The sequence below is a fragment of the Channa argus genome, chromosome 1 (assembly GCF_033026475.1).
Source record: "Channa argus isolate prfri chromosome 1, Channa argus male v1.0, whole genome shotgun sequence".
NCBI classification, from domain to species: Eukaryota; Metazoa; Chordata; class Actinopteri; order Anabantiformes; family Channidae; genus Channa; species Channa argus.
The window spans coordinates 13,218,050-13,245,662 of record NC_090197.1 but is presented as its reverse complement, the minus strand read 5'-3'; the positions used below and the strand labels follow the sequence as shown (position 1 = coordinate 13,245,662).

At 38.9% G+C, this 27,613-nt stretch overlaps 2 protein-coding genes across 3 annotated transcripts; one reads left to right on the top strand and one right to left on the bottom strand.

The window, feature by feature from the left end:
- Nucleotides 1-1,243: 1,243 nt before the first annotated feature.
- On the top strand, nucleotides 1,244-9,502 carry LOC137124371 (zinc transporter ZIP4-like). Its single transcript, XM_067499265.1, has 12 exons — nucleotides 1,244-2,232; nucleotides 4,070-4,378; nucleotides 4,828-5,029; nucleotides 5,232-5,386; nucleotides 5,797-5,974; nucleotides 6,536-6,708; nucleotides 6,884-7,072; nucleotides 7,716-7,820; nucleotides 8,194-8,248; nucleotides 8,348-8,500; nucleotides 8,613-8,800; nucleotides 8,916-9,502. Exons 1-12 carry the CDS (start codon nucleotides 2,023-2,025, stop codon nucleotides 9,042-9,044), a joined length of 2,046 nt encoding a protein of 681 aa, XP_067355366.1. The 5' UTR covers nucleotides 1,244-2,022; the 3' UTR covers nucleotides 9,045-9,502.
- A 3,455-nt stretch (nucleotides 9,503-12,957) lies between these two features.
- On the bottom strand, nucleotides 12,958-27,184 carry recql4 (RecQ helicase-like 4). Of its 2 annotated transcripts, none has more exons than XM_067499245.1 (28): nucleotides 26,705-27,184; nucleotides 26,097-26,130; nucleotides 25,875-25,996; nucleotides 25,623-25,769; nucleotides 25,362-25,516; nucleotides 23,721-24,828; nucleotides 23,524-23,606; nucleotides 23,340-23,436; nucleotides 22,712-22,877; nucleotides 22,236-22,346; nucleotides 21,975-22,142; nucleotides 21,789-21,881; nucleotides 21,571-21,707; nucleotides 21,352-21,435; nucleotides 20,887-21,075; nucleotides 20,303-20,485; nucleotides 19,955-20,156; nucleotides 19,569-19,762; nucleotides 19,136-19,219; nucleotides 16,988-17,125; nucleotides 16,763-16,885; nucleotides 16,346-16,625; nucleotides 15,763-15,892; nucleotides 15,471-15,637; nucleotides 14,791-14,968; nucleotides 14,312-14,465; nucleotides 14,113-14,221; nucleotides 12,958-13,284 (listed from the first exon to the last, which is right to left on the bottom strand). In XM_067499245.1, the coding sequence occupies exons 1-28, from the start codon at nucleotides 26,786-26,788 to the stop codon at nucleotides 13,163-13,165; spliced, it is 4,842 nt and encodes a 1,613-aa protein (XP_067355346.1). In that variant the 5' UTR covers nucleotides 26,789-27,184; the 3' UTR covers nucleotides 12,958-13,162. The 2 variants fall into 2 exon arrangements, with proteins under 2 accessions (XP_067355346.1, XP_067355353.1); XM_067499252.1 differs by having other exon boundaries at nucleotides 16,346-16,622.
- Nucleotides 27,185-27,613: the final 429 nt, after the last annotated feature.

Here is a 27,613-nt window from a genome sequence, read left to right as displayed (position 1 = left end):
TCTGAGGGCCTCAGGAAACCGCACATGCAGCCCCTCACTCCCTTCTCTCAGATCACTGCTGATAATGAGGAGGTTGTTGGATGGAGGTATTTACATCGGTTTTTCTTTGTGTTATTACAAAAACTCCTCAACTGGCTGCGACACCAAAGCAATTTTTAAAAGTAAGAAATGATCATACTAAACAGAAACAGCAAAAACACTCACATAAATTGATATATTTGGGAATATTATGTGTAGTTTCTTAATTTGCGTATCTTTTTAAGTTAATATGATCTATATCTGATGTCCATGGACGCATTAAGTGGTCTTGTTTTGACCTTGGTAAATGGAGCACTGCATGTTGTTTGTTTTGGCTGTGCTGGGTTTTCTTCGCTCGCTGCCCCTGGTACATCTGTAAACTCAGTCTTAATAAAACCAAATCTAAACCTGATGTGTGCTCACACCATTGCTTCCTACCAAGTGTTAACCATGATATCATGGTTTTTATCTGTTTTATCTATCTAACTTTAATTTGTTGGGAGGGATGCTGGAGTCTATCCTAGCTGTCATTAGGAGAGGTGGGGGTCCACCTTGGATAGGTCACCAGTCAGGGCCAACACAGAGAGACATACACAGACAGACACAGACATTTGGGTCTATTTTTGTTTCTTTGGGGAATTTCTTATTATCTTGCAGAGGTACTGTACAGACCAAGGGGCCCCCTGACCTCTTGGGCACTAGGACCTGTGGCCGGTAAACCTATTCAGGAAACCTATTCCAGCAGGGTCTCACTGTTCAAAAGACCATTTTATTCTCCAAACAGCAGGTACATTCCCTAAATGACGAAAGGTGTGTGTGCGTAACAATATTATGCCCATATGTGATTATTTAGTATGGGTAGTGGGTGATCCAGTTTATTCTACAATTGTTGGGTGGAGTCAGGGCTCTGTGCAGGCCTGTAAAGTTTTTACACAACATACTGGCAAAACTATTTATTTATGGTATTGACTTTTTGGCGTTGGTTCTTTATTTTTTATTTTTTTTGGACACAGCAAATGTCTGTCCCTAAACAGTTGCCACTAGGTTGAAGCACAGTGTTGTCTAAATATCATAGTTTGTTGTTGTATTAAAATTTAATTTTAATGGAAAAGTGCCCAAACCCAAAACAGGAAAAACAGCTACAAACCACAATAGACATATTATAATAACATACAGGTTGCATGTGTTTAACTTTTTTAACACATGCTAGATTTCTAACCTTACAGAATCCATAATACATCCTTGCCTCTGTGTCACCAGACGGGGACCCCCCTATATGGATGGATTACCAAACAGGCCAAGAGGCTCAAGAGGTCACTTAGCCACTGTACCTGTCCGTATGTCTGTTAATATTTCTTGTTTGAAGGTCAATTAGCTCAGTTAAAAGACACAAAATGACCATAAAGGGGTTAAAACGTCAAAGTCACAGTATTGGTATTAGTATTATCACATGTCCTGCTGTTTCTGTGTGTTTAAAACTGAGCCTCGTCCTCTTTTGATGGAGCAGCCTGGGGATACAAGGAGGAGGAGAGGTCGGACTCGTTTTGTATGGTCACTGAAGGGGAGCCTCCAAATACCATTTCAGGTTATAAAAGCAGGAAACACTGCTGAAATGAACGATGAATGAGCTGTTGGTCTTCCTGATCAGGGTTTCGGGGCCTGTGGTGCACAAGTCATGTCAAAACCAGATCAGAATGCATAAATCATAAATGCCTAACATCTCATAGGCTGCATGTGATGTTCATTCTCTCTCCTGTACAGGTGACAATGGGTTTAACAGACAGGTATAGGACAGCACAAGCCACGTCTTAGCCAATCACAATCCAGAGTCCAGGTCCAGTGAAACTGCAGTGGTTTTAAACTGATAACGACGGCGAGCTGAGCTCTGTAAAGCTCAATGTGTCTGTAGAAATACCTAAAGACTGTACCAGCCTCTATTCTGCACGGTTTCTTTTCCATTTTACATAACTGGTGTATAAAAGTCGTTTTTAAAAGAGAGATAAGATGTTTTCCCCCGCTGTGCTCCTGCTGTCTCTGTTTGCCGGCTGGGGTTTGTTCGGTTCCGTTCTGGGTTCTGCCGCTGTGGACGAAGCGTACGGGGATGTGGTTGTCGTTGTGTCACCAGGACAGCAGCTTCTGACAGGGGAGTCCCTCCGCTCCCTCTTTAATACACTAGAGAAACGTGTGCAATGCGGTGAAGTGTCGTGTGAAAAGGTAAGTTTTATTAGGCACCGCCGCAGCCAGGTTTGCGCCGGGTGGCAAACTCCATGGAAAGAGGTCGAGGTCCAAAAGCTATTACGCAAGGAAACGTTTTAAATGTAATACTCCTGATTACACAAAAATACACATAAAGTTACTTTAATATTTGTATTTGCCCTCCTGTGCAATGCAGTTAATGAAGTTTCAGCAAATTTTAAAAAATTGATTTCACTCTACCAAAGCAATTTTGCTAAACCGGGTTCAACGCAAGGATCTGGAATTCCCTAAAGTTCCCTAATATACAGTGTATTTTTTAAAATTAATTTAATTATATGTGTGTTTATTTATAATTAGTTTAAAACTTTCCCATCGCATGTCCGCACCTGTTGCGCACCAGCGTTACAGACAATACAGTAACTCGTCACTTTATTACCAGATAAATACAGGATAGTGCAAAAAGGGACAAAAAGAAAACACCAGAAGAAAATGAATTCTGCCTTTTATTAATAATTAGATTGTTTTGGTCCTTTAGTAGTTTGGTTTTTGGAGCCATGATGGTTTTGCTCTTCTAGTTTAATATACAGACGTACATGAAAGGGCGCAGACAGACAACGAAAGTAAGTCCCAAGGTTGTTAAGTCTAAATTAATATTAATATTAAATCAAAATTAATTCTTCAGTGGCCTACAAGAAGATTTGTTCCTCACAATTGTAATAGTTGTAATGACTCAATACAACTATTAACCTACTTTGGGTAATAACGCTGATGCAGCACTAGGCCATGAATATCATATGAGGAGCAGGGTTATGTAGATTTTTAGCATTAGGCAACTTATTCAAAACCTCTTACTCTGTAAATTCGGGAGTTTTTACAACTCAGCTCTAATTTCCATGAATAGACAGTTCATGATCAAATAACTCAACACGGTTTTTTGCAGCAGTAATTGTTTGGATTATTGATGATAAAAAAAATAATGTAAAGTGAACCAGTGAGATTTCGCTTTTTAAAACTTTTTTCTTAAACTTTGTTCTTAAACTTTTTTTTATCTTTTCACACCTGAAACTTTTTTTTATGATTTACCTCCACTGAATTTGGCCAGATAGTTTTTTTGTGACAGTCTAACAAAATGGAAGTGACTGACATTTAGATTTTTGGTGCTTGAAAGATCAGGAAATGACATTTACAAAAATATTTAGCAACATCTCTTTCCAGAAAAAAAAGTACACCAGAGAATCCATTAAGAAATGCTGTTTAAACAGTTCCTATTAAGAAAAAAAGCACTTGGGATGGTGACCCAAATCTCAAAAATGGGCCAAAATGAACAAAAACCATCAAACACAAAGTAAGAAATGTGTTCTTTTCATGTGTGTAAACCAATTATTTATTAATACCACATAGTTCTCTGTATAGATTTTAAAATCTAACCAAAGAGCTTTTAATTGTTAAAATGCTGCATGATTTTAATCCTTTATGCTGATCTTTCCGCCCTGTCGGGGTTTCTGGGTCAGGTTCCATCGTTGTCAGTATTTTATGCTCTGTGTTCTTACATTTATATCCAAGCCTTCATTCCCCAGCATTTCTTATCAATATGTTGTCTCTAAAAGATGTAATAAAATTGCTGACATCCATTGTTATAGTAGAGGTTGCTGTTAATTATGTGTCAGTCTGTGTTCATGTGAAAGAATTTGATTTAATTTATACAGGACTTCTGTTGTACCCTTTTTCTTTGTCTATATAGAAGTTAATCTTGCTAATAAGACTTTTGTTTCATAAAAATGATTTGAAATGATACTCAGTTACCTTTATAATCTGTCTTTTTTGTGTGTGAATGCTCTGCTGTCTGGGAATGTAGTGCAATCTAACAGGTGCCGTCTATCAGCTGATCAACAATCAGTCCACTCACGGAGATGATCAAGCTGGAGCAAATCAAAAACCTGTAATCATCAGTGCGTCTCAGTTCACCACTTTCTCCGCTGGCTGCATCCTGTACCTTTTGTCTCCTGACCTGGTCTGCACAGCAATAGGGCAAGGAACATGGGGAGAGGAGGCCGAACGTTTCCTGAACAAAATCACACATCAAGACCATGAACACATAGATGTTCATGATTTGGAGGCTCTGATACAAGAGCTTCGTGATCACTATGAGCCAACACGTGGTGAGGTAAGCTTCTATAGCAAACAATTACTACACTATCAAACCAGAAGCTCCTACTTTCTACCACAAGAGATTGCATATATGAGCAGAATGTTTAACTCACTATATCAATTAATAAGAGTCAGAAGATATAAAGTAGTCTAAAAGTTAAAACTAGAAACATTTTACAGTTTAAGTAAATCTAATGAGATAATAAGAAAATCTTAGTTGAGTCGATTAAGTTCAGTAATTCCTGGATATAACATACATAAATGCATTCAGTAGCTCACGGTTCCTCAGTGAAACACCTGCTTGATTAACATTTTGAAAAGGTTGCTGAGAGAAGCATTCAGGAGGATGAATTGTTGACAGTGACAACAGCTCTATTATGGTTCAGCAAATTAGTGAAAGTCTATATTATTTTGCCTGTACCTAACATTCTTGTTCTTTCTCTCCTTTAACGCCATGGCAACCAGAGATGCATAACGATCGGTGAGATCATGACAGAGGTCAATGCATCAACAACGGACCAGACACAGGAAGTGGGTGCAGTTTTGGGCCGTGTCCTGTATCACGTCCTGCAGGGTCACTGCTTCATCACTGAGTCTCTGCCTGAGGAGAGCTTCTTCTTGGACTACATCATGGAGCGACTGGGGTCAGAGAATTTTACTGTTGAAGGTAAATAACTAACACATGGGAGAGAGGCGCAAATTTAAATAACCAAAAAACAAAATCAAACATGTTAGACTGTAACTGCTTTTGATTATGTGAACATATTTATAAACACAACTTTTTAATTTCTTTATTCTCATTAGTCCTTACTGTACATGTAAAGGAAACGCACATTAACCAGAGGGCTGTTTGTGTTTGGGCTCCGTAGATTTGGAGGCTTTCATGAGGACTCTGAACCTAGGACTTGACCTGGAGGACAGTGAACATGAGCACGACCATAAGGTGGATGGACGTGCTGATCCAGACCACCCGCGGGCAAGAAACATCCATAATTACCACGAGAGAAACACAACCTGGGATCAGGTACATATACGTCAACACAGCACTGAAAACATGAACTTTTCACCCTCCTTTAGACACCTGCAGAGGTAGTGACAAAACATTAAGTCCTGCATATTAACATAATATACACACAATGGTACATGTATCATGTTGATTTGTATTTTTAATCTTCCAGTAAACAATATGTACATTACTGTACATGATAGGAATAGGTGCTGTTTTTTATAAAACCCTGCAGTTAAAATGTACAGATGGTCTTTATCTCCCATCCACGTGTAGAGAAAGTTGTATTTTATCAACCAAACCAAATTAGATGAAACAAAATAGCGTTGTACAGAACAGGTGTTTTGGTTTTTATTCATGAGACATACATTTACATTTCCAGTAAAATCCCACATTTTACTTAAATGTCGTCCTTACTCTTCTGGCAGCGTTGTTTCTCGGCTGAAGAGCTGGTCCTGATCTACCGCCTGGATGACAACAGCTCCTCTGGCCTGGATCGGTCTGACATGGCTCGACTCAGCCCCGCATTTATACAGCAGACGCTAAGTGGGGCATGTACAAATGTGACAGAGACACTGAAAGCAGATGGGCTCACCACGGCTGAGAGTAAGTGTATATGGAGTTAAGCTGACAACTGTGCCAAACTGCCAGTGATCCAATACATATCACTGGAAATATTAGATACACTGTTGCCTATGGCTTGCTCCAGGGGGAATTGTTGGGTTCTCTTTATATATCTTTATAATCTTGACTTTATTCTGTAAAGTGCCTTGAGATGACTTTGTTGTGAATTGGCGCTATATAAATAAAGTTGAATTGAATTGAAAAGCTGTAAATGCAGACAAATGTTCAATTAAAACAACCAGTTTGCTTTTAATACATTTTCACTTAATGTAAATGTTCACTTAATGTAAAATCAGTTTCCTCTTACTATTCCTCTTTAAGGCATGAACAAAGGGGAAATTATGACGTACTGGCATAAACATGTGGTGGCAATTACAACCTTACTACTATAATATTGTATTTTTCAACAACATTAATGCATATTTGTTCTCACCATCATATAGCAAGGGTGATTGTACCATTTCTGGACACCTGGATTCACTGGTCCTATTCAACATGTTTATGACCCTGTCGCCTTTTGTCTGCCCTATTTTCGTGTTGCAGGATACATCTATGCAACAATTGCGAACGTGGTGATAACACTGATGGCCATGTTTGGCATCGTGCTGCTGCTGTGTACGTCTTGCACCAGCATGTTCCAGTTGTGTGTCCAGTTTTGCATCAGTTTAGCTGTAGGTTCATTGACTGGAGATGCTTTACTGCACCTGCTACCAATGGTGAGTGTCATGTTGGCAAACGTTCGTCTGCTTTCACCCTGGTAGGACAAAACTTATCTATATCTACTTATCTTTTAGCTACACAAATAATCCAGAAGGATTTGGTTTGGGGACACTGCAGTTATATGGTGTTTATATAACTATATATAATTTACTTTCAATGTCTTTTGTTAAGGTTCTAGGTTTGCACACAGATGAAGGCGGCAGCCACAATCACAGCAACAGCCATCAACCAGAAATTCCTGACTATGTTTACAAAATATTGGTTGTGTTGGCTGGGATCTACTACTTTTACCTGATGGAAGCAATCTTCTCTCTGATTGCGTTTAGAAATACTCATCATCATGATCAACATGGTCACTCGGTAAGAAAACAATAGGTTGTTGTGTGTAAAGCAAAATTAATGCTGCAAGCCTTGAATTTTAAAACCTGAATATTGAGTAAAAAATAAATAAAAAAAATCACAGATTATATTCTGTATGGATATGTAGGATATTACTTACTACTACAGCGTAACAAGGTCATATAGTGGTCATATCTAAGTTATAGCACATTAATGGTAGGTCTGATATCTTGGTAATTTATTAGGGGTGTAATATTTTTATAATAACCGCATATTGGTGGGTATAATTTCTGTAATAATGATTTACCAAGCTAATACCTGGTTACTAGTTAGTAACTACCATGACATTACAAAATAATCCCATTACATCATTATTTCAGAAATATTATTCCCATTACATGAAAATATTACTCCCCTATTACCATATTAATACCAACATATTAGCCCCAAACTATTATGCCTTTAACTACTATTTCCCCTATATTACTTTATTTCCATAATTTACCACACTATTAACAAGCTGTAAAGTAAAGTGCTAAGATTGAATTTAATTTTATAGCTGTCATATATATATATTACAGCCCTGCTGTTCTTCAAATCTTTTTCTTTCCACATTCAGGCATATTTACTTTTTAATACATTTTACTTCTCTCTCTTCTTTTAGGAAGAGTCTGAGCCCCACCACTGTGACCATGGAAGGGTTTTAGAGATGTATCAACAGGAAAGGAAGCAAAAAGACAAGTCCCAGTCAACATCAAAAGTGGACCTGGTGAGAAACTTGTTTCAAGTAAAATAAAAATCCACAATAGAAAAAAAAAAGTGGTTGATTCAGTAATTTAGGAAAAAAGCAAATGGCATCTAATTTTCTTGCAGACCTTTGGACCAATTCTAGAACTATTATCGGCCTGTCCACTGAATCTCATAATAGTGATAAATGCCCTGTGAAATCCACCAAACCTCTGTACAGTGCCATTTCCTGTTAAACAGCTGGAAGTTACCTCAGTCTGTGGAAGAAACTTTCAGATACTTTGGCTGATATTTTGTACAAATATGGAAAACTGTGTTCAAGGACATTTATTTTCTGTCACAAGTCTTTTTTTCTCAATGTGTATGGAATTGATTTTTTTCATGCAACATTTCAGGTTGGCTTTAACGACAATGAGAAATCTTTGTCCGAGCTGAAAAAGCGCACCAGACGTGAGTAACGCAAGCATGATATCATCCAACGGTAACAACTGTGGTAATAATTGTGTCTGCTTCACCACTAACTACAGCTTTATCTGTTTGCCTGTGCAGAACAGCGTCTGCTGCCTTACATGATAACTATCGGGGATGGGATCCACAACTTTGCAGATGGCTTAGCAATGGGTGCAGCTTTCTCCCTGTCCTGGAGGTCTGGATTGGCCACATCGCTGGCTGTACTGTGCCATGAGCTACCACACGAGCTTGGTAAACAACACACACTGTCACCCAATGGCCGGCAATGTCTGGTCTGATCAGGTTTAAGAAATCAATTATCTTAACATCATTCTGTTGTTTTCTTGTTTTTGTTTTTCTTCAGGTGACTTTGCCATTTTGCTCCACAGTGGCGTGCCCGTCCGCAGGGCGTTGCTCTTAAACGTCGGCAGCGCCATGACCTCCTTCATCGGCCTGTATATCGCTCTAAATGTAGCCACTGACATTGCGACCCAACAATGGATAGGTGCTATTACTGCAGGGCTGTTTCTGTATGTGGGACTGGCTGATATGGTGAGTTTTTGTGTTCACAGACAGCAAAGCATGACATAATCATGCAGCTATGTATTAATGATTTACAAAGATAGTCTTAACTTCATTCTTACTTTTACTCGTTTTCTCTGTGCAGCTCCCCACTATGGTCCACATCAGTAGCAACAGACCCTGGTTGACGTTTTTGCTGCAGAATGTCGGCCTCCTCACTGGGTGGGGTATTCTGTTGGTGTTGTCACTTTATGAAGAGAGGATCAGCTTTTAATACATGGACTCTTACTCACACTAGCATACTGCTCAGTCTGTCGGTTTTGCTTCATGTATTGTCTTTTCTGATCCTAAAATCTTTGAATGACATTTACACATAACATTTATGCACTTTATACATTACATTTATGATGAGACCGCTTGGTCCAATGATAAAGCTGAAGCAGACAGACCATTGCAACGTGCACGTGGTTCCCACTAACACAGAGTCGAAGAACCCAAGCTGCGATGCACTGTGTGTTCTGACACCTGTCAATTATAACCAGCATTATATATTTTTTTCATGCTGACCCCCGTTGACCACAACTTTAAAACCAACAGGAAGTGATCAGTGTATGTTGAATTATTCTCACCACCTTGGTGCAGGAATCTTGTACATCAAGGTGGCCTCCCAGTCACCTTTCCCATAGATTTTCAAGTGAATACAGTAGGTTATCAGCTCCACTCAAATAGAAACATTCCTTAGTCCACAGCTGGTTAGTGGGAGTAACAGTAGCAGTTCAGATTGACTGTGTGTGCTTTGTAATTTTGAAATATGAACGTGCGTTTGTCGTTTTGCTTTTCTTAGTAGTATACCTGTATGATACTGCTTTGTACAGAAATGTTTCTGTATGTGTGAAATTTTCCTTATGACTCCTGTTGAGTCATAAAGAAAATAAAAAATGTCTATCATAAGAAAAATGTATCAAAACTGAAATATATTCACGAAACTAAAAAACCCTTAAGACTAATTCAAAATTAGATACATAAAAGCAGTGTGGGTACATTCAGATGAGAGCAAAAGTTTGCATCCCTTTATTGTGAAATGGCAGAAATAATTAAACAAAAAAATGTTTTCATCAATATTATATTTAATGCACATTCAGCTATACAGATGTTCTGTCATAAACTTTTTAATTTCTGAATATAAAAAAAGTACTAGGTTAATTAAATATTGCGCTTGGCTAAATTTACTGTAAGTTCTCTATAATAAAGATAATAAATTTCTTATTCTCAGGTCACATTTGTTAAACTTTATATGAATGAAGCTTTTATCTGTCTCATCTAATCTCAATTTACAAGTGATGTAAGAGTCTTAATAAGGGACAGAGTCCACTGACAAGTCATCACAAAGAGGGAGACTTGTATACAGTGAGGTTTATTACTGCATGTACACTTTGCCTAAACTCATGCAGAGTTCTAAAACAAAATGCTGTTACGTGATAATTAGTTTTTGTTAAATACATTTTCTGTGATTTAGACTAACCACGGGGATATGAATGGGTCAGAGCTGATTTAATTTCCTGCCAGGTGGTTAATCTACAATATAAAATCATAATTAGTTTTTCATAAGATTCTACATATGGAGAAACTAATGCTGCAAAATAAATGTAGTGATAAATGAAGTCCCTCAAAAGTGTACTTAAGCACAGTACTTGAGTAAATTATAGCATCCCATTATGATGTGGATAGGATAAGAGAAACTCCTGTTAGCTGTACAGCTTTTTGCAGTATTAACTGCAGGCCTGTTGTAATAGTTTAGCTTAGTGTACCTAATAATCTGCCAAGTGAGCAAAGATCTGCATGTCAGCACACTTACAGCTCTTTTGTTTTATCATGTTCTGTATGTGCAACGACAAGCATGACCGCGGTCTAATTTTCCCACAGACAAAATTATCCTTTTGATGAAATCAGGCTGTAAAATAATCCTTGTAAAAGATTTACAAGGATTTGTCACACATTAACAAATGACAGCGTGGACTAGTCAGATTACATTCTAAGTGTATGTGTGTTTGTCCGTCACAAAAAATTGGAAATAAAAACATCAAAAAGGACTGAAAGAGGGAGCATAAATGAAAACAGTGATGCTGTAATGTCTAAAGTATAAATGATCATTACTGAGAAACATTTTTGCATTACAGTAAATGAAGTGATTGTACTGTAATTTAGTCAGAATCTGAAAATCTGCAGCAGCTGTAACAGTCAGTGTTTGAGTGAATGACTGTTATTAAGTGAGGATAATGAGTGGTGGACATCCTGGGGGTTGTGTGGTCAGATAAGTGACAGCATGCAGGGAGGGGAATGAGTCAATTATGTGTGTTGTCATCGCTAAGTCCCACATTCAAGTCTTTTACTAAAGTTTCCATTCTCTTTTTCAGTGAAGTTGTGAAACTGTCTGCCCTTTGGGTCTTGCCAGCAGAAAAGGGTTTAACAGCTTTAAAATATTTAGAAATATTATTTCTGAAAGCACACACAGTTATCAAATGAGACAGGTATAATGTATGTGTACAATGTATAATAGCAGCCAGGTTTCTATAGACCTCACCTAAAAAAAAAAAACATAGTGGACAGCACTCACTGTCTGACACACACACACACACACACACACACACACACACACACTTCCCCAGCTCTGCAGTGCCAGTCCAAGCCCAGTAGAAATTGGGGAGGATTGCGTAAGGAAGGGCACCCGGTGTAAAAACTGAGCTAAATAAACATGCGGCAATGATCCGCTGTGGCGACCCTGAACTCACGGGATAAACAGGACAAAAAATAAATACAAATAAAAAATACTACAAAAAGGACACGTCCTAATGCATCAGCTTTCAGCATTCTGCTAATATACTGGATCGTTTAACCTCTTCAGACCTCAGTTTCATTCAAATCAAAAATCAATAAAATAAATCTACTTTGTTGCTGCCAATAATAAACATTCCCTGTGCATGACATCACATACATCACACTAGTCCTTAAACCATTTGAGTGCAGCTTTGGCTGTATGCTTGTGGTCATTGTCTTGCTGGAAAATCATTTAACTAAATCACAGTTCTCTTGCAGACTGCATTAGGATTCCCTCCCGGTGTCTCATGGTGGGAATGGTGCTTTTTGAATATGTGCAGTCTCTACTTTACAACAGCGTCACAAAGCTCAAATTTGGTCTCATCTGACCAAAGAGCGTTCTTCCAGTTGACTTCAGACTTTCCCTCACAGTGACAAGTGTATTTATATTACAATTCTTTGAAGACATTCACTGCACTCAGTTCCCCATTTAACCTGCTGCACTAGTAATAATTTAGGGGAGTTATTTTTAAGGGGGTGAATGCCAATGCAATCAATTCTTTTTAGTTTTATAAGTTTAATTAGCGTAGGTTACTTTTTAAATGACCTGGGAGCTGCATGTACTTGTTGAACAGAAAGGCTGATATTTTATGACATGCTGTCAGAGTCCACTACTAAAAGCAGAAGGACAGAAGCAGGACTGGTTGCCAATTCAGCTGTGCAGCAACACCTCTGGATTTCTTCCTAATTGTTACCATGTTTTGTCAGCAACAGCCTACTAAACACATTTTTCCTTCTAGCTGCATTTGTTTACAAAAAAAAAAAAAAATTATTTCAAGCATGTTATATGTCTGACATTTCTCTCCCTTAGATTAAAATTTCTGACCTAGGGTTAAGGATTAAGAGCTAATTAAAATCACTCATGTGAATATGAAGCAAGACAATAAACTTTGTGGAGTTAACGTTCATAATTTACAAGGTCCATGTGCATGTCAGCTGAATGTTTGACAAAAGGTGAGGAAAAAGATACTAAAAGCCCTGTGCAGGACTTCAAAAATAGATTTTTTTTTTATTACAAGTTAATATTTGCATTCCTATCAGGTGTCTCACATTCCTTCAGTCAACAGTAGAAAGGAGGTGGGAGAAGAAATGCCACCCCTGTTGTTGCTCTTCTATTTTTACTTACTCTTGTCAGTTCACTTCTGGGTCACGACTTTTCTTTTCTCTGATGTATGAGTGTTTCAATCAGCGTACAAACCAAAGGCCCTACATTCAAGACAAGACTGTCACACAAATCTAAGAGGATTTAAATCCCCACGTCTCCTAACTTCTCGTTGGGCAACTTTGAATAATATCACTGAACCCTGAGGATAGAAAAATAGACTTTATTTAATCACTGCCTACAAATAAAAACTATTTACAAAAAAAGTCAAGGTAGAAAATAGCATAAGTCAAACAGCGGAATAAAAATAAAACATTTATGGACAAATTTTTTGCTGTGAGTGTAAATATACGCATGGCATGTATGTGCAGACCTGCGTATGACTGTCCTCTTTATGTGTGTGCACATTTGATTGTTTACTTGAAGTGAATGATTTCCTGAGTCGCCAGTCTGATGAGCTGGTTGAAGTCAAACTGGATGTACTTCCTCCAGAAGCGTCTGTCTCTGCCATAGGTCTGAGCAGGATAACATGGACTCCCTAAAAGACAGATTTTAGGTGAAGTTCATGCAAGTCCTCAACCGAGGTGCACATGCTGGGGGGCAGACAGTTCGTTTAGAACTCCTCCTAATTAATCTCACCTAAAATTCTCAAATCTATGACTTTATTTGAAGGGAATTCAGAGTTCAGAAGTGAAACAAGAAAGAACAACACAAAACAAATGAACCCGTAAATACAAGTACAAAATAAGTTTGATGAAACAGGTTAAAGCAATAACAATGAATTATGAATACAAATATAAATGATTCTGCATTAGGGTTTAAACAACTATAATGTAACAACAGACAAGTGCCAGGGATTTTTCTGCGGATATTTACTCTACTCCAAACATGTTGTGATGCTTCGCTTACTCATGCAAGTAATAACAATTAAATTGTAATTTTTTTCTAAATGTGTTTGTAAATTAAGACAATACAATCTTTGGAAACAGTTTAGATTTTAATTTCCTCAGAAGGGAGCCCAGCCTTTTATTAAACACCATGTTTCCATTAGTCCTGCACTGCCCTCCAGAGGCCATGAGTCTATAGTTATTGTCATGGAACACGTTTTGTTTTGTAGTCGGGAAAATAATGAGCATAGTGGATTAACTTCAAAAGTGTTTATAAGTACACACTAAATATACCGGATTAAAAAAAATTAATTGCTGTGATTACTTTTACATTAAACAGAACACTGTGTTTTTTAGATCAAATATAAACAAACATATTCTTTAGATTTATATAATACTTGTGTACTTAAATTAAAACCTTCGTGGGGACCAATGTGTACATTATGTAAGAAGATGATGAGATGTTTGCATGCTCTCACCTATGCCATGCAGAATTCTCGCAACAGCTCTCCCAGAAAACTTCTCATCACTTCGGGTGGAAAGAAAACTTCTGATGTCTGCTCTGATTTGATTTTCCCAGTCCAATAGCTACAAGCACATACAAGTGAATCATAACATTTAGGGGACTGCAGAAAACAAATGCAATTAAAACCACTGATAACCACCCTGCTGTTTAACCTTATACTTGTCGAGCTCTTCAATGTCCATTGGTTTGAGGGCATGATCTCTGTCTCGTCTCTTGTCAAAGTACTCAGAGAGAAGATTTTTCAGATTTAGGCTGCGACCATCATTCAAATCATCTATGCAGGACAACACGCTCTGAAAGGCAACACTGCAAAACATCATGCAAACAGAGTAACACATTGTCAAAGTATTGACAAGCAGAGGACAAACACATACAGTAGAGCTCATCATATATAGTGAATTCACAAGAACAGACAACAACCGAATAACATAAGATCATGAGTCATACCACCCAAGCACATATGATCTTTACAGCTAACGTGTCTTCATTACTGATACAAGTTAAGTGTAGAGAGGCAATTAGTTTGAAAATTGACTTGAAATTGTAGTAGAAATTGTTTCTAATTAGAATTGGGAAATGAAGGATTTGTAAGCTTTCATTTGAAGGATGAAAACCCTAAAACAGCAAGTACCTCTTGAAGGCCTTGAAGCAGGCAGTCAGCTGGTAGAGCTGCGTGTTCTCCTGGTCCCGGACTCTGTTATGGAGAAACTGACAGACACGGTCCATTTCCGCATCCGTTAGATCGCCATAGGAACGGAAGTAGAAAGACGGGGACGAGAATTCGACAAGGATGCCACTACGCCCACCAACTGAAATATATATATATTTTACACACACACACACACACACATTTATAAAGTTTTTTGTTAGATCATTAATTAATTTGACTTCAGCTTGAGCAGGACACTCCAGTAGCCAACAGTTTAACTAAGCAGATGTAATGAACCACAGATGTTCACTGTTTGTGCCCTTTCTCTCCTTTGAAGGCTTGTTATGCTGCAGGTGTTTTGTTGGTTTGACTGTTGGGTACCTACTAAATGGTTTTCAATTCAATAAGCCAACTTTCCTCCAGTAGGTTAAACTCCTACAAATTTGTATTAGCTGATCTGATTAACATTTAATAAACAAAAGATGTTTTGGCAAGAAGCCTTTGTAAAGGAGGTGGGGCTTCTAACTACAGTGCATCCAGAAAGTATTCCCAGTGCTTAACTTTTTCCACATTTTGTTATTTTGTCTTATTCCAAAATGGATCAAATTCATTAAATTCCTAAAAAATACTACAAACAATACCCCCCACCCACCTACACCCACCTCTGTCAGTGCTCCACTGCAGTTGTCTGAGTCCTCTCTTCACAATTGGAAGCTGCCATCCCATAGTGTCTGAAACCTCAACAACATCAAACTCCACCTGATCACATGTCTCCACCTTCTCGCCTGCCATCCGTTTCCTGGCCAGAACCACAGCAACTGGAGGACAACTATGGGAAAGAAAGCAAATATATTAAGTAAACCTGTGGAATCTGTGTACACATGGTGTATCCTGGCAACATACAGTAGTTTGTGGAGTGCACTCCTGCAGAATATCTTTAGGACAAACATTTACATTTTAGTGATTTTCTGCAGCTGTCTTGGTCCATCATAGCAGCTGAGTTTACACACAGACAAAGTGGGGTGGAGGAGTTCAACAAAGCGCTGGGGGTGTAGCTCCAGATAGCAGAGCAGCGTCTCCACACCTGAAATACACACACAAACAGAATAGTTGTAGATTGATTACTTCTTTGTATGTGTGTGTGTGTGTCATTTCCCATTTCTACTTTTCATCCAAACATCCTAAATTTTCACACGTGTTTCTGTAGGTCGTAGTCACCAAACTGTGTTCACGTTTAGCCTGTTCTCTTTATGTCTTCAGTATATGAAGTACACTGCGGATGGTGGCCAACAAATTCCCCTTCGAGTGGAATTTACTGTTTTATTCTCACTTTGAACAACTTCACATGACTTTTTGGATGATATCAGATTTGTTTCAGTAGGTCAGATTGAAATAATTTTTTTAAATATAAAATAATTACATGCAAGTCTGATATAAAGCATGTAACTGTCCTCTTACCTGCATCTCTATCACAATTTTTAATTTTGTTTTGCTTTATTTAGTTTCTTAATTGTTTAAGTGTGTGTTTCCACTTTACCTTCCTCTGTGATGTCCAGAGCCTCGACAGTCTGTTGGATAGGAATTGCTCTTTCATGAGTGTGACACACTCGCACTTTGAGCCAATCCCTGCTCTCTTCTTCACAGTCTCTCAGCAAATCACCAGCTGCCTTTCCCTCCACATCCTGGTGTTTGACTAGAGCATTGGCTTCGCCATCTTTAACTGGTAGCTTCTCATTCGTCTCCTGCTCCTTCTTTTCCTCACTTTCAGCTCTTTCTTCTTGGTGGGGTATCTCCACAGAATGGGGAGGTGACATCTTCTTTCAGTGAAACAAAGATTTGTAAAACGTGTCTTTACTAACATAAAACGAAGCATTATCAAATGTCAATTATCATGGTAAACACAGTCATTCAGTGAATTAAAGAAAGCATTAACAATATTTTTTCTTTAAATTACCTGTTCTGTAGCAGAAGGGTCTGGTTTGTCTGCATGTTCGATTTCTGGCTGACTGTCAGGTGTCGGACTGTGCTCTTGATCACACACATCCATCATCTCCAACAGCTCAGAGTCTTCAACTTCCTAAATACACACAGCCACAGTTTCCACAATGTTCAACCTTTAGCACTGTACACTAAAAACTAAAAACCACTCAGACACACAGACACACACATGAGAAGTTACCTTAAAGAGTTCCTGTTGTTTCTGATGTATCAGTTTACATTTGCACTGCGGAAAAACTTTCTGGACGAGTCTCTTCACTGTGTAGTAATCCACTGTGTCTGCATAGATGTGACGACGGAGCTCATGGAGGTCACCACCCTACACACACATATAGTGTGAATTAGTTTGTACATTTCAAAAGTGTGTAAACAGGAAAAAACAAACAGAATTTTGAATCTTGGGATTACAACGAGGAAGGGTAGAGAGTTGGTTGACATGATGCAGAAAAGTTAGGTAGGTATACTTTGTGTCTAGGAAACTAGATGGAAAGGTAGCAAGGGAGGAGCTGAGACAGGTACATTGTGGTCAGGAGGTGCCTCGGGATGAGTGCACCACTACAGCTAATGTGATCAGGGCGACAGTTAGGAGCGTACTCTGTGTGTTATTGGGAAAAAGGAAAGTGGACAAGGAGACTTGGTGGTGAAACGAGGAAGTTCTGGAGTGCATACAGAGAAAGAGTTCAGCTAAGAAGAAGTGGGACACTAAGAGGACTGAAGAAAGTAGACAGGAGTAAAGGTGGCAAAGGCCAAACAAAGAGCGGGACAGAGGGAGAGGTGGATTTGTACAGGTTGGCCAGACAAAGAGATAGAGATGGGAAGGATGTGCAGCAGGTTAGGGTGATTAAAGGATGGAAATGTATTGACAGGTACCAGGAGTCTGATGGGAAGATGGAAGGAGAACTTTGAAGAGTTGATGAATGAGGAAAATGAAAGAGAAGACAGTAGAAGTGATGGGTGTGGAGCAGGAAGTAACAAAGATTAGTAAGAGTGAAGTGAGAAGGACGTTGAAGAGGATGAAGAGTTGAAAGGCAGTTGCTCCTGATGACAATGCTCTGGGGGTATGGAAGTGTCTAGGAGAGATGTCAGTAGAGTTTCTGACTAGTTTGTTTAACAAGCTCTTTAAGAGTGAGAGGATTCCCAAGGAATGAAGGAGAAGTCTACTGGTGCCAATTTTTAAGAACAGGGGAGATCTGTGACAGAACTGTGACAACTACAGAGGAATAAAGCTGATGAGCCAAACAATGGAGTTGTGGGAAAGAGTAGTGGAAGCTCGGCTAAGGGCAGAGGGGAACATTTGGAAGCAGCAATATGGTTTCATGCCTAGAAAGAGTCCAACTGATGCAGTATTTGCTTTGAGGATGCTGATGGAGAAGTACAGAGAAGGTCATAGGGAGTTGGTAGATTTAGAGAAAGCATGTGACAGGGTGCCAAGAGAAGAGCTGTGGTATTGTATGAGGAAGTCTGGAGTGTATGAGGACGTCTGGAGTGGCAGGAATAATGTTAGAGTGGTGCAGGAAATGTATGAGAGCTGTAAGACAGTGGTGAGGTGTGCTGTAGGTGTGACAGAGGAGTTCAAGTTGGAGGTGGGTCCCAAGTGGAACAGAGAGGTTACAGGATCAAAGATAAAGAAGGCGGAGGACTTTAACCACTTAGGGTCAACGGTTCAGACCAATGGAGAGTGTGGAAAAGAGATGAAGAGGCGAGTACAAGCAGGTTGGAACGGGTGGAGAAAAGTGTCAGGTGTTGTGTCATAAGAGTATCAGCCAGAATGAAAGGAAAGGTGTTCAAGACGGTGGTGAGACCAGAGATGTTGTTCGGCTTAGAGACAGTGGCACAGAAGAAAAGACAGGAGGCAGAGCTGGAGGTAGCAGAGCTTAAGATGTTGAGGTTCTCTTTGGGAGTGACGAGGATGGACAGGATCAGGAATGAGGACATCAGAAGGACAGCTCATGTTAGATGTTTCAGAGATAAAGTCAGAGAGGCCAGATTGAGGTGGTTTGGACATGTTCACAGGAGAGACTGTGAATATATTGGTAGAAGGATGCTGAGGTTTGAGCTGCCAGGCAGGAGGTCTAGAGGAAGACCAAAGAGGAGATTTATGGATGTAGAGAGAGAGGACATAAAGTTAGTTGGTGTGAGAGAAGAGGATGCAGAGGACAGGGTTAGATGGAGGCAGATTATTCACTGTGGGGACCCCTGAAAGGGAACAGCCCAAAGGAAAAAGAAGAAATGGTATCAACTAATTGTTCTATATCTGTATTAGGCGTTTGACACAACGTTTCACACACAACCAAAGTATTTCCTTCCTAGAGAGACAGTTCAGTCTCACCTCAGGATCTAGAAAGAGGTGACAGTGTGCAGGTTCCCCATCTCTCCCTGCCCTCCCAATCTCCTGAACGTAGCTTTCAAAACTCTGAAAAATAATTAACATTAGTATAAATATAAAAAGAACCTTAAAATAAATACTCTGTAGATGTTTTAAACAAAAAAACAATAATTAGTTATCAACAACAGTTGTCCAACTGACATACTTTTGAAAGGTAGGAAGCTGTGGCCAGAAAATGTAAATGTTACTACAAAGGTATTCCTTATGTCAAATATCTTTAGATGTGTACTGATATAAACAGGTAGACATTATTGTTCATATGATAATCTTAATACTCATTTGAATTTCATGGCTAATGTTAAGTTAACATAAATGACAAAGTTGCATGTGAGTTACAATGTGCAAAGCCTTTGCAATGAACGAATAAGCATTATACCTTAGGCATGTTGTAGTGGATGATGCCGCGGACATCAGATTTATCAAGGCCCATACCAAATGCCACAGTCGCCACCACGATCCTGAGCTCCCCGCACATGAAGTTGTTCTGGACACGACGGCGCTCTGATGCAGACAGGCCAGCGTGGTACGATTCAGCCTGCCACTTCAATGGTTTACGAATCTTTTTCCTCGCTTAACATAGAAAGTGCAGATATTGTGAGAGAACACGTGGTCAAATTGTCAATAACCTATTAGAGCAAAAATGTTATCACCATGTTGGAGACTGATATCATGTGTGATGTAGCAAATTTACATTTAACTCCATCTTGTAGCATTTCTCCCTCCTTTTTCTTCAATGAAAATTAGAAATGATTCCAGTCTTACCCAACTCCTTCTTTCTCTGTCCTGCAGGGTTGTTTTGTTTGTGGCTGATGCCATTGGGCTGTTTGTTTTCTTTCAGCAGCACACCCTGCAGGCAGGTCCTGAGCAGCGCCGCCACACGAACCGTCTCCTCCCTTCTAGTGCAGTAAACGATGATGGAATCCAGACAACCGAAACGATCACCTTTCAACAAGGACACTAAAGCCTTTAAATATAAAGACAGAAGAGACAGAAAGATAATAAAAAAGGGAAATACATTATTCTTTATAACTTGTAGAGTCCGGGCATAATTTACAGAGAATACCTAGAATCTAAACACTTGATTTGTCAGACACACATTAATCATCTTACATGATCTTTCTCTCTATCCATGGACACAGACAGTTGAAGGTTTGGAGGCACTGCTGCAGATCGGACCGCAATCCCATCTTGATCAGTGATGTCCAGATGTCGAGCGATGTCCAGAGCAGTGGACAGTGTGGCTGTAGCAGTGAGTCCCAGTAAGCACTGCACACCCAAACGCTCCCTCAGTACCTAGGAATAAACACAGATACCATACTTTTCAGTGAAACTCAGGCTGTTACAGCAAATGCCAGTACAAAAGATACAACAATAATAAATACAGCAGAGAGAAGGGCACATTGACAATATTTTTTACATGCCTAATGTTGGTTTCTATTGAGCCATGTAGAAAGATAATATTTAAACTAAAGCCTCCAGGAAAATATTACTGAACATTCGCACCGACTGGTTAAACCTAGGGGACAGGTTAACAAAGCACGCACACAGATTTGCAAATCAGGGGCGTGGATTGAAAAAAACTTGACAAAAATCCATTTAAATGTTTTTTTTTTCCCTTAAGTGAACATAATACATTTCAAGGCAAGACATCCAACTTGCAGTCCAGGAACAAGCACACACAATCATTAACCCACCTTACAGAGCCTCAGGTAGCAGGGTCTGAAATTGTGGGACCACTCAGAGACGCAATGAGCCTCATCAATACAGGCAAATGCCACAGGAGGGAGCTCCTGAGCTGAGGGAAGACACCCAGTCCCAGAACCACCTCCACCAACTAAAGCCTCCGGAGAGAGGAGCAACACACACACCTGACCTGACTTGACCTGTGAGACCAGAAGAATAGACAACACAGTCAACTACAACAGAAAATGCACAAAAGGGAATTACTAGATTAAATTTAGATTAACTAGATAACCCCCCCCACACACACACACATTATTTCTGGCATGTTTTGTTTTTTTGTTTTTAAATTATGTCTCCCCAAATAAGAGGGAGACGCGAAGAATGTGTGGGGTAGGGATACATTTTATGGATAATTAGGATCAAACTATAAAGTCTTGCTACTCTACACCTACTGTATCTATTGCTATGTGCATTACCTTTTCAATTGCAGCTTCTCTCTGTTTCATCGTCATGTTAGAGTGGATACAGGCTGCCTTCAGCTTGACTGGCAGACCAGAGAGCTGGAAACATTCCCAACAAAATGTATTAACAGCATCCCTGTTCCCAATAAGTGGACATTTGTTCTGCACCCTCATATGCCCTTTAACCTGTAGTTATGATTACCATTGACAAAATCTTGGCAAAGTCTTGATTACCTGATCATCCATTAGTGAGACAAGAGGTGAAATGACCAGAGTGATGCATTTTGATCGCTGAGAATACAGGTAGGCTGGGAGCTGATAGCACAATGATTTACCCATGCCTGTTGACAACACTACAAGCGTAGAGAGACCTAAAGAAAAAGTATGAGAGAGACATACAGTATATAGAGATTACAGGTATATATAGAAAGAAACTTCAGGCACGTACATACCTGACAGGATCCTCATGATGGCCTCCTCCTGTCCTGGTCTAAACGACTCATAGCCAAGGTCTCTCAGAGCTGCATGCACCTCAGGGGGTGTTGCTAGACATACATACACAAGCAAACATGTTACCTTTTTGCAACACTTTATTGCTTTAAAAAAAATTGGGTATGTTATGTATAACATGCTTTTACCCTGGATTTTCCCATCATCTGTGGGCAGATAAAGTGGTTCCATAGGTGGTGGAGGAGCAGGCCGTTCATAGTCTGGACGAATCACATTTAACAGAACCTCGTCATTGCGCCTATGGTCTACTTCACTTTCTTGGTACTGCTGCTCATCTTTGACACTGGGAGATGACACTGAAACACAAAAGCATGACGGGATCAATGCAAACATGACAAGCGTTTAGCAGTTTCTACATTTTAAACAGGGCACAAGTACAACTTTTGTACCTAGCGACTGAGGTTGTAATGTCCCTGTTGCCCTGGCAACCTCTTCCAGAGTTGGCAGCTCAAATGTCTCCTCTTTAGCAGGCTGGTCTTCAAGCGTAGAAGGTGGAGGGGCTAAAAAAACAAAGGTCAGAGGTGTTCCGTGTTCAACAACAATCTCCCCAATATTAAACAAAGAAGGCTAATTGTTGTAAACATGAAGTGCTGAGTGAGAGAAAATTCAATTTGTGTTGCATTTTTTTACATTTTAAAGAACACAAAATTATTAAATATATTTATGGCACTAATACATTGTTTTTACTTTAAAGTGAGAGCAATTTAGTTCAAACGTCTGTGTGTACTTAATTATCTCATAATGTAAAAATGTGGGCTTAGCTGATCATAGTCACTAAGTTGAAATCATAAAAAAGTAAATATTTACAAAAACTGCACAATGAATGAAACACTGTGTGTATGTACTGTAGGTCACTCTGTATCACCTCGTCCCTTGCAATCAATGGCCCAGTGTCCAGTCTGTCCACACTTGTAACAAGTGTCACCCTGTCGACTGAGCCCCCCTCTGAAACCTCCTCTCCGTCCTCTGCCAAAATATCCACCACCTCCACCAAAACGTTCGCCTTTTAGCTGGAACTTCTGCATGTACAACTAAAACATACAACACAGATAGACGTCACTGAAACGCAGACACGCCTTTGTATTTTGAATAAATATTTTTAAATATCTCTATTTATATAATAGTCATGTCAAACAGAATGTATTAGATTTGCAGGACAATGATACAAAATTATTCTCATTCTTCACAATGATAATTATCAGTTTAAATATTTCTTTATTGTATATTCCTTGTTTTCAATTAACAATAAACCAAGCTGATTTATTTCATGAGACCAAGAATTTCTGAACAAATAAGTGCATTTTATATTTTGATATTTTTTCTTCTCTCCACACTTATATTTGAAGGAACATTAGTTATTGACTAAACAGAAGGTTCAGTGAAGAGAGCTTCTGTAAACACAATGGATTATTTCTGCATTAAACACATTAGGACAATCCTACATGTGGACACACGCACGCACGCACAGGCACACACACACGCACACACACTACCTGTTTGCGTAGTGTAACCCCTCTGAGTGCATATCCTTTAACATGAGATTTCTTCTTCAGATTTATCTTCACAAAGTTCCCTTCTGCACCTTTGTTTCTGTGAAGATTAGAAAAATACTTTGCACCAGCTGCAAAGAGATCCTGCAATAACATTTTGAAGTCCAAAGACATATTGAAGTTGTACCTGGGTCTGACATGCTGAGCATGACACATTCTCCTAGTTACAAATTCTTCCTCTATTTCTCCTAACAGGTTTTCTTGCGGCACCTTTTGGAAGAATAATGCATCAGATCTTCACTCAATGCGTTTGCTCCAAAATAATGAGTAAATTAAATACATTATGCCATGTATAATATTAGATACATAAAACTAACTTCTTACCTTTTTCGTGTCCTTCGTTTCTTTCTCTTCTTCTCCCTCTCCATCGTCATCTCCCTTTTTCTTGGCTCTGCTTTTCTTCCCTCCTCGTGGAACTGAGCTGTAGCTTTCATCACTGCTTTCCTCTTTCTTCTTGCCATTCCTCCTCTTCTTTTTTACCCCTCCTTCCTCTGTTGTATCTCCCAACACGTTCTCTCCTTCTCTCTGCCTCTTCCTCCCTCTCTTCTTTGTACCACTGGATTTGGAACTTGTTTCACCATCATCTTCTAGTGTTGGAGGTGGCATTAGCTCTTTTTTCATCTTTTCATTACCTCTATTCCTTTTCTCTTTTTCTATTTTCTTTATTAGCTCTTCTTCATTTTTTGTGGTGGTTTGTTGAAAAGGTGCATTATCACCGCATGTTTTAACACTGGTAATGCACTTAAAGCCTTCATCTCTTTCTAAGTCTACTGTCTCTTTCCTTTCTCCATTCCCTACTTTTTCATCTCCTTCTGTTTCTCGTTTGGCTTCTCTCTCTCCTCTTTTCTCTACACTAATCTCGTGATTGCCTGCTCCAGGCATCTCTTCTGCCTCCATCTCTCCGAACACTTGACACCTCTCTAGCCACTTCTTGTCAACCCAACTCAGCCGGCTGGCAGGAGAGGGCTTTTCTCGAATTCCTTTACTTCCTATTCGTCCTGTGAAACCCCTAAGAAATGGTGGGCTTCCTCTCAAGGCAACAGAAGAACCTGCAGAACCAATTTTCTCATGAGGAGTTTCTAAGACTTCAGTATTTCCTTTCATGTCTCCTGAAGTTCCTGTACTTTCATTTAACTGTCCTGTGCATCCCACATCTTGTGTTAAAGTTCCAACATGACTTGGAGAAGACAATGATGACAAGAAGCCAGAGGTTCCAGCTGGAGAGTGAGTTAAACTGTAGCCATCATTTAACCGGGAGTTAATGCCTTTGTTAATAGTATCACCACTATTAAAAGTACTATTGCAACTACTAACAACATCTGCATGTGTATCACTAGACTCTCTGAAAAGCTCAAAAGGTTCAAACGGCTCTTCTGGCTCCAGAGGATGGAGTGTGTTTGAAGATAGGGACCCAAGACAAGTCTTAGCTTTTCTGTAAGCAGGAAAACAATTTCATAAAAAAGTTCAAAGAAAACCAGAAACACAAGAACTGTAGTTGTTGCTAAAGAGCATGAAACACAAAGGACTAAGGGGAACAAGGTTGGGATACCAAACTAAAAAGGCACTTCAATGATAATTTCTTAAATATCATATTTGTTTTATCAGAGTAGTGGTTGTTTACAATGTTGTAATTACTGAGTAAACAAAATAGTATCTCAGTTTGAGATATTTGTTAAAAAGCATAAAACACAACAAATGCTGTGTCTATTTATTGTTTTTCCCATGATGAACACAACAAAATAACTGCTATTAAATCATCTGTGATTAATTCAGCTAGAGTTAACCCTCTGGAGTCTTAATTTTAAATATAATCCTTGTGAACCATTTATCATAACTCTGGTTTTACTTGGCCTATTGACACTATTCAAAAACTGCCACAGAGTTTAACATCTGCACTTTCAACACGCAAAAATAGAAGTGTCCATCAAATCCACAGGGTTAATATAATATCCTCCATTTAGATACCTTGTTGAGGGGCTGGCTTCAGAGAAAGCAGGGATGTTCTCAACAGTTGCAGCACTACCAATGGGGCTGTTTGTCTGCGTAGTCTGTTTTTCTTTTAAGATGTTTCGAGGCACCTGACTGCAAAAGACTGATTTCTTGAGTGAGACAGGTCTTTCCTGGAATAACAAAAGGACCACTGTTGTGACAAGTATTTCACTTCCAGTCATTGAAGCACAATGACTAGGTAAAAATAAGAGCCCAGCTCTTCAAAGTGTGCCTCACCTTACTGAGTGCAGCCAGGTTATTTTTGAGCTTCAGGCCATAATATTGGGCAGACGCCTTAAGATTTTCCCTCTCGTCAGATGTGAGTCTTGCAGAAGATGATGGCAGTGAACTACGATTCAGATGGGATCCCCAGCAGTCTGACATCTGCAAAGAGTCAGAAAAAACCTAAGTAGAAGGCACTTCAATGAAAAGGTGCAAAAACAATGTGTGTATAAATACACGGAGTAACAAACACCCTGTATTCAGTACCTTCTCTCCTGTGTTGACCTCAGTAGTGGGTCTTGACTGGCCATGACCACTGGCTACATCACCCCTGCTGCTGCTGTTGTTATCTTTGGCCTGTTTCAGACTCCGGTACTCTTTATACAGCTCTGCAAAGAAGGCACATAAAATGATTTGCTTCTGTATCTGAACAGATGATTTATGCTGCATTTGGACTAATTGTAATTATACTTTATGACCACTACTCACTCCTAGTGTCTTCTGGAGCTTGGTCAATGTCCTCCTAAAAATTAAACAGTATTTAATATTTAACATTAGGCACAACTGCTTAAAGTAAGATTCACTTTGAAAGGTTTGAACATAAAGAATATATATATATATATATATAAACTCAAATCACTTGAAGGTGTAATGTAAAAACTGGTTAAGAAAGAGAAACTGTGAGGTCCACTGATTAACATAATAATCTAAATACTATATAAACAAACCCAAAGCTATGAAAGCCAGATCCACTTTAAATTGCTCTGTATATTCTTTGAATTCCTGAAATGTATGAGTTTAAAGTCTGCAAAAGAATTACAGAAATGTGTAAACATTTTAAATATATACAGTCTGAAAGTACAAATACCTAATTTAAACTGAAGACCAATTAAGGTATTTTATTTTATGAATAGTGTAATATTATCAATAAAACTAAATAAGTAGCTTTATGGAAACACTAAAACTCTACCTGTAGCAGTTCGAGCCCTATGACTACAAATACCGTTAAGCATAAATACAAATGTTGATGTTATTGTAATTAAAATCATTTGGAGCTAACGTTAGCTACTTAGCTCATGTGCTAACATTTAAATCACCTTGTTGGGTTTCCTCTGATGCTGTTTGACAAACCCCTGCTCCCAGCTTTTTAGGAGAAGCTTCACCTCGTTGTAGCGATCCATGAAGAAAATCTGACGATACTCTAGCTTTGTAATAATACAGCAGTGATTCGAGACATAACTTGAGGTCAAAGATAAAACAACAGCACGAAAGATAGCTTAAAAACGTATTGATATTACTCGCATTTGTCAGGATTTAGGATTTGATCTTAATTATAACATCAAGTGACTACAGTGAAGAGCTCTTCCGGCTGTGTTGTTTACAACTTTCCCGCGCCAGAGTGACAGCTTGTGTTGCCAGGTTTCATGTTGAATCCCCCAATGTCAAAAAATTTACTTTTCTTGTTTTGCAAAGATATAAATTACTAGATGAAACTTGGATTATATTAAAAAATATTTATATAATACCCATAAAATGCGCTAGAAGTAATTCTTGTAGATCACTCAATTGCATTCGTCTACATTGTCGAAACAAAATACGGACTTTCGTAGATGCACTTCCTCTCGATTCCGCACACACAGCGCCTCCTTTGTTGAAGCAACACAGCAGGATTGTAGATTTGCATTGAAGCACACGTGGAACAAATCAGGACTAGACATGTAATCGTGTTGTCAACAGCAAGTTGTACTTCTGCTTATTAAACTAATTGCACCTTTGATTACTGAGTATTGTTTCTGTCTTCTCTGCATAACATAATTTCGCATTTAGTGTTGTTGCAGGAATGTATGTGACTTTATTAAGAAAATATTTGCATATGTCAAACTATTTATGAACTTTTTTTTTTTAAATGACCACATCCGGGTATTACATTATTATATATTAGGTATAATATATGTTGGATACCTAGCAACCAAGTTGCTCCTGGTTGGTCAGGTGAGCAGTTGTTT